The sequence below is a fragment of the Littorina saxatilis genome, linkage group LG3 (genome assembly GCF_037325665.1).
Source record: "Littorina saxatilis isolate snail1 linkage group LG3, US_GU_Lsax_2.0, whole genome shotgun sequence".
NCBI lineage: Eukaryota > Metazoa > Mollusca > Gastropoda > Littorinimorpha > Littorinidae > Littorina > Littorina saxatilis.
The window spans coordinates 48414954-48422816 of record NC_090247.1 but is presented as its reverse complement, the minus strand read 5'-3'; the positions used below and the strand labels follow the sequence as shown (position 1 = coordinate 48422816).

The following is a 7863-nucleotide window of genomic DNA, read 5'->3' as shown; positions in this document are numbered from 1 at the left end:
CAGCTCCTCTTTCCAAATACTTAACATTCATGTCTTCTTACACAAGCTAAAAAATTTCAAAATATGACAATTTGAATTAAAATCAAAATTTCAGAACTCGAATTGAAAACAATTTCATCTTGTTCCTTGTCAGTGCCTGATTCCAAAAACATATATAGATATGTTATGTTTGGATTTAAAACAAGCTCAGAAAGTTAAAAAGAATAGAGATACAGAAAAAAGCACGCTATCCTGCTACCGCTACCGCTACTACGCTATACTGGCTTGTCAATGTCACTGCGTTTTACACGTGCGGGGGACTGACGATACTGATATTGTCTTGTTGAAAACATGCAGTGCGTTCAGTTTCATTCTGTGAGTTCGACAGATTGACTAAATGTAGTCATAATTTATTTCGCCTTACGCGACTTGTTTTAACTTCACTTCTTTCCCTTTCAATAACGCATGTGTATTATGTGTGTGTATGTGTGTGTGTGTGTCTCTCTGTCTCTCATTTTGTTTTCAGTGCACTTTGCGACACTAGTTTTTGTAGCCTGGTCGTTCGGCCAAAGACCTGGCACTTGCACGACAAAACAACACTTCATATTTTTTCAACTTCCAAAACAGCGATCGGCTCTTAATTCTTTTTTGGTATCTGCCAATAGGACACTCAAACGCTCTTTTATCACAAGTGTGCAGAGTTCGTAATGTAAAAGAAAGTTTTTACACAAACATTTGTGCAGATCCAGGTTTAATAAATGTGAAAGCAAATGCACTTCCTTGTTATTGCTCTTCAGGGCAGAGAGCTAACGCTTAACTTACAGTTCTTTACATGATATACATGTACCGTAGCATCATTTACAGATACAGGTATTTACAGGAGGAATAACTAATTTGACCGACTGTCTGACCACAGCACCACAGAAGGTAAGGTTGTTGTTTATTTTGATTGTGACGCATTCAGAATATTATGATTTCAAGCCAGCCACTGATCAAGTGTGGGAACTCTGGTTTACGCGGGTGAAGAAGAAAATCTGTAGTTAGTTCATCTCAATTAGCCAGTGCCGGTAGTTTTTGTTGTTGAGAAGGTCTGGTGTGATTTTAAGAATCAACCGCGATGCATATCATTTGACATAAACTGGTCAGAATAAGAAATTTATTGCTACGCCTTTGAACAATGGTCACAATTTATCTTTACTTGTGGGCCAGTGTACGAAGTCGTGAGAATGCTTTTTTTTGTGTGTGGGTACATGCATTCGCTTTACGTTACATTTGTCTCGGCTGACGTGGCTCAAAGGACGAGTCATAAATTAATTCATCCTGTGTACACATGTTATCAGAGCTACTGAATACTTCAATAGCTACAAAATCATTGGGAATAATTTATTGTGTCTATTGTATATATGTTTTGGCAAACCTGACTGTGTGATTAGTCTCAATGTTAAGCACACACACACACATCTAACTATGCATGTGCTGCACCAGGAGAGTTCGATTGATTAGTGTATTGGTTGATGTATCGATTGATGATTGATTCAATGATTGATATTGTTGTTTTGATTTTTTTTAAAGTAAAGATAACTGATTAAGAGCTTCCTTCCACCTGCCCGGGACGCAAATTCAAAATGAACAGCCTAGCTGCTTTTTACACAGAGTATGACTATTTTGTGGTATTCATTTTGTAGGTGAGACCTATATAGTAAATCTGCTGATTTACAGTTCAACAACAAAATATCCACTCTTCTAAGAAAGAAAGAAATCCAAAAACAGATATGTAGACTCGCTCCCAAGGGTAAGACAGACATAACCTGCTCGAAGCACAAACATACTAATTCACTCGAACTCGTAGTTCATTTTGACTGCCTGTTTATTCGTACTGTCTCACTCCGGTAGCTGGCATTGGCGAGTACACATGTAAGGGAGACAATTCCCCAATCACATCCGTAACGTGTCGTCTGCTATGCTACAAGACAGACTGCGAACGTTCCAAAACTCAGAATCGAAAAACAAGAGTTGTAGGCTATTGGAACGTTTAATTATTGATGACAAAGACAAAAAAAACACGTTACATTTACAGTACGTCGACTCAGAGGTCTTATGAATACTCAATAGTAAGAAAGAACACTTATGATAATAAACTTATATCAAAATTGTCGATGAAATTCACTTGCAATTTTGAGATAAGACCACTGGGTCGATATACTGTAAATGGGACGTTTTGTTTTGTCATAAATTAAACGTTCTCATCACCCACCATTTTTGTGTTTGGATTCTAAGAAAACAGCTAGGCTGTTAATATGTGACACATGTTTCAGTAGAAGGATGCTCTTATTCCGCGTAAAAGACTGGAAAGATCTGTGTCGACTGTGAGGGTATAGTCTATTATGATCCTTTACACGAGAAAGAAGGTGCCTTAGACTGTTATGAAGGATTGATTTATTTCAGTTTGTTTGTAATCTTTTTCTCTGTCTTGTGTGTGTGTGTGTGTGTGTGTGTGTGTGTGTGTGTGTGTGTGTGTGTGTGTGTGTGTGTGTGTGTGTGTGTGTGTGTTTGTATCTGCTTCTCTGTCAGTTTTTCAACTCAAAGAAAAAAGTGGGGGGGGGGGGGGGGGGGGGGGGGGGGGGGGGGGGGATTAGACAGTAATTCATTATTTTATCCTTTTTAAAAAAAAAAGTAGATCGACGGTTAACTTAAAAAATAATAATCATTATGATAACCAGTAGACTAATGGTTTTGTTTCTTTTTCCCCACAATCAGCAGTACAAACAATCAAGGGACACGTCGACGCCTATAACACTTTCGTACGAAACTCTCAAGATTGACAAACACTTAGCACTTCGTGCAAGACTTTCGAAAGTGACATACACGAATAAATCAATCAATAGAAGTCTTCATTCGCGGAGAAAGAGGTCTGTGGCTTGGTGCCGGACATTAGGGGAGATCAAGATGTTTCTCGACGATCGATTATTACTTGTCATGTTATACGTTCGTTTTCTTCAACAAACTTGCTTAATACTTATCAACTGGATTTACTTTTTACAATATAGGCCTACTACAAGGTTAAAACTTGTTGTTTATGTTCCCAACTGGGGTTTTCTCTGTGTAGAGAACGACCCAAAGAACGTAGTGAACATTCTCGAAGACTATTTAGAGTCTTTCGGTGATGATTTTGAAGCCTATAAATCGACAAAGGACAGATGTCATGTGAAATATACCACTTGGGCTTATTGCAAAGAACGAAGAAAGAAACATATGTGTAATTACTGGAGAAACCAGTCGAAAGGCTGCTTTAACTTTTTACCACCAAATGGAAACAAGTTGTGTCGTCAGTTTTGGGTATTCCCTGCCACTGCAGTACCCGACGATGACGTGGAGTCCATGCGTCGTGAGGCTCGTCGCTATGCTACCTTCAATAACTGTCCCCTGCTTCCACCAGGAACATGGATAAACCATCTGGTCAGAGGAGGTTACTACTATGACGACATTAACCAGACCATAGTTTGTTTTGCGTGCGCACACCAGCATCCCTCGCATGCACACGACTGCCATCGCCAGATGGAAAATGTCCGCTTTAATGCGGTCCAGGAACCTCCTCGTGTGGTTCTTGCATCGTACGACATCCGTGATATCGCAAGAGATGCAAACGTCATGCTTCGACACTCCAGTTTGACATCCCATCATAATGGCAACCCCGGGTGTTTACCTGAAATGGTTGATGATGCATCCTCGATTTCAATCAGAGATTCTGCGTCTTCCACAAGTACAAATTACCTTGAGGATGAGGCTCCACAAAACCCAGTTGCAGCCAGCTTTGAGGAGAATGTTGCCCTTGAAACTACGTTGAATGCTGGTGTTCGTCGCCAGGTGTTTTCTGGAGAACAGCAGATACAGGTTTGCGTGTTGTGCAATTAAAACTGACCATGTTATTATGTAAATGTCTCTATCCCTTGGCATTGCTTGTGCTTCTTTTCTGTGCTGTTTTCTCGGTATCTGTGTGTGTCTGTAAGTGTGTGTGTGTGTGTGTGTGTGTGTGTGTGTGTGTGTGTGTGTGTGTGTTCCCTTTATAAAAAAAACCAGTTTTCTTAACTTTAACATTCGCGGTGTCATCCATATTATGGGGAAAATTTGAATCTTAATGTCTCGTCATCTGCAAAAAACACCAGAGCAAAATCTCATATACCACGTCTGCGTCTTACATGAGACACCTGATTGTGTTTGTGTGTCTGAGTACATACATGTGTGTGTTGGTGTGTATGTCTCTGTTTGTGTTTCTGTCTGCTGTTCTGCCTGAGTCCGTGAGTGTTTGTTTCTGATCTTGCTGGGATCGCTCTGTACAAGAGTTTGCCTGCCTGTATCTCCCTGCTGCCCCCCCCCCCCCCCCCCCCCATCGCAACGTTCTCGTACTGCCTCAATTCAGTAGAGTAGCGCGAAACCTCTTTCCCAAATCTGTTTTGTGTTTAGGCCTCATCAATTTTCTTTGCATTTAATATGTAATTTTACCTCCATTGTTTGTTTAGATGCCGTTTGAAGGTCTGATAACAAACGTCTTAATCTATCCTGAAATTCTTTGTTTCAGAACGGGGTTAACCAGTCCACTATTTCCATTTCTTCAAATCAACTTATGTTCATTTCTGAGCATAATATAATTAACCAGCCTACAGTTGTCGACCCCGGGCAAAATCCGGCATCTGATGCGATACCACCGAATGCAGTTCGCCGGCTCTCACTGCCCAACCTTTGGAATAATTTTCCGTCAAGCTCAACCCAGAATGTAATGGCTAGCCTAGCTGAACGCCGAAGATCTTATTCCACAGACTGGAGAGGACCGTCTTCTTTTGTAATGGCCGACTGCGGGCTGTATCAGGTTTCCACAGGTAAAGGCTCCCAGCGGCTAGAGTTACGGTTCTTTGCTTTTTGTTAACTAATGAATCATTATTAATACATTCATTTATTGGCTACTTACTAATATTCCTTCGTCTACGGTTGTATTTATTCACTCATTTATACATTCTTTCAAACGTGTCTTTCTTGCCGAATTGTTTCTGTTGATATTATTATATGATTTTTTTTTCTTTCTTTAGCTTTTTTTCCTTTTGTGTTAAGTTTTAATTTTGATCCCTCTCACAATTATTGTGTGTTCATATTGTGATTCTTTCCCTTGTTTCTGCAGACCGTGCCAAGTGCCATAGCTGCCTGGTGACCATTCGTGGGCTGACAACCAACACGTGCATTTGGTCTCTGCATGGCAGCAAGGCCCCCCATTGCCAGTTTCTACGTTCATACCGAGGGGGATAACTTTATTCCACAAATTCCCATGGCGATCCTTGAACTGTTGAGTCGATCCCCGAATTTGGAAACCTTTTGGAAATTGCACAAAAGTTAGACCAAGTGACCTACAAACTTGCCACTTTGTGGACTGGTCATGCATAAGAGGAAGTTAATATAAACCAAATATTAAGTAATTCAATAAACAGATATAAAAGTTATTAATATTTTTGTGGGTTGAAATTGTTTTGGGTCACCCTGTGTGGGCTTATTTTTTAGATAAATAAATAATGTGTGTAGAGCAAAAGATTCTGTATTAGTAAGACGGTTTCAGCCAGCTTATCTTTGGACAGGCTTTCAGTGTTGTGCCTACCGTGAGTTTTTCCGTGCGGACCGTGCGACACAAGTGACAGCATTTGCCCAAATTTCAAAGCAGCATGCTTGGTATTTTATTTTGAATAATCAATTGGTAGTCATCTCCGCGTGTTTTGTCCTGATTGGGATTTGACGTTTCTACTAGTTAATCACTCAGCAAGTCAATCACTCACTCACTCACTCACTCACTGAGGCATTTGGGATTTCTGTCTATCTGTCGTTTAGTGAAGGGGCTAGAAGGGAACTTCATTTTTGAAACTCACTGATTAACTCGGTTGGACCATGATCACGTATGAGTTTTAACAACACTGCATTAATACACAAAATACGAATAAACAAATAAATATGTATTAAATTAAATGAAAGGAAAATAAGCACTGCCAATTCCGGGGTGTCGTCAAAGAGTGTTTTGAAAAACAAACAGTGTTAGTGTCAAGAGGGCAAACAATGACAATGAAACATGTTTACAGGGCCAGGTAGACCTGAATCATCTTACTCATTCACATGCAGTTTGTGCTTTCAGCGGAAAATGTAACTATGAACAAAACGTTCAAACTAAAAGTTAAATTAATACTTTTTTTCAATCAAATTGTTCACATAAAGTGGGAAAGGTGAAAGAAGAAAAAAATAGAAACAAGATTCAATAAAGAAGGGAAAAAAGGAAAATGTTAAACAAATACATTTAAAACTATTTTGTTTATAAAATGAATTAAAGATTTGCACGATGTCTTGGAAACTGTTAAAGTTGATTCAAACCTTTTTTATTAAGAATATTTTCATATATTATGGAGTTATTGATTTTAGTTCAGTTTCTTTTGAATAACTCCATATATGAAAATATTCTTAATACAAAAACTTAGAATTGTTTGTAAAATTAGGTTTGTTTTAGGATTAAGCTCACTTTTTTATTGTTAAAGATATGTTCTTTTCTGGACATGTTTGATGTATATAAAAGAGAAATCTTGCCTTTGAACTATTTGTGATCTTAATTTGTTCATGATTGATTACCAGACATGTTCTAGTTCCTGAACATGTTTGTTTTGTTTACATTCATTATGTTGTAGTTTTGTTTTATCATGGATGCTATTATCAAGATTTCGGTGCAGATTTTTTTTAAATTTTTAATTGCTTACCTCGTTTGCATAATTTGCAAAGTCATTATGAGACTTTTTTTTCTGGATATATTTCCTCATTGCATTGAGTTATAGTTCTCTCTTATCATAAGTGTGTGATTAGAATTTTATTTAAAAAAAAGACATATTTTAAGGCTGGATATGTTTTACCTGACAATGTATTTGCATTATTGTTCTACGCCTGATTTTTACCTTTGTCATTGTAACGTACTTGATTACCTGTATTCGTAAACATTTATTGATTTATTCAAATAACTTAGTCGCCCAAAAGACATATTCTTATTCTGGATATGTTTTAAAGCCTCTGATGTGCATGTATTCGAATATGTCAAGACATATCCTTGTTCTGGATATGTTTAATTCATCGTTGTTATACATGTAGTTTTACTAATTCGCTGAGTTGCACTCACATTCTTCTTCCTATTTTGTTCATACATGTACCATTTCTACTTCAGGCATTGTGGTATTTTAGGTGCTGCTTTTATGATACATTTTAGTTATTTGGAAAACATAAAATTAATCTTTTGTTCAATTTCCTCTGCTGATCCAGATTACTGAGGCTAGACGAGTATGTGACAGCGTTTGGAAAAAGGGGGTATTAGTCGCTAAACAGACTTTCAAATTACGTGCTAAAAACCGCTGACAGGTAAAACATTATTCAGTGATTTTTACCTTTTGAGCTTTTTGGGGTTCACAGGGTTACCATGTTACGAGGGCTGTTCCATTATTATTTAGAATCCAGGCTCCTGCCAATATGGTGTCAAATACAAAATCATGCCGTCCAACAGTAGACTATCGTGAGGCTTGACACAAAAAAAATGAAGTTCCAAAGTTATGTCGTTTTCATTTTGTCGACTCGGGAAGATACTGACCGCGCAATGTATGAGATTGCGCCATGAAGCTCAACACTCGCCATTTCCGAGCCATGACTTACAATATTAAACTAAGCCGATTTGCATGAAAGGTTGGTAAAATGATGTTGCATAAACGCTCTTTGTAGAGCCGTGGTGTAAAACAGGTACAGATATTTCAAACCGGGTCGATGGAGCCTCGAAAATGATAACCGTCCTGGTCTACTCATTTCATCCGTTACCCTCAAAAACATTAGCAC

General features: G+C 38.3%; 1 protein-coding gene across 1 annotated transcript; it reads left to right on the top strand.

The window, feature by feature from the left end:
* Positions 1-774: 774 nt before the first annotated feature.
* Positions 775-7652, top strand: LOC138962516 (uncharacterized). The gene is made up of 4 exons (XM_070334356.1): positions 775-906; positions 2737-3870; positions 4556-4853; positions 5150-7652. The coding sequence occupies exons 2-4, from the start codon at positions 2926-2928 to the stop codon at positions 5272-5274; spliced, it is 1368 nt and encodes a 455-aa protein (XP_070190457.1). The 5' UTR covers positions 775-906; positions 2737-2925; the 3' UTR covers positions 5275-7652.
* The last annotated feature ends 211 nt before the right edge of the window (positions 7653-7863 follow it).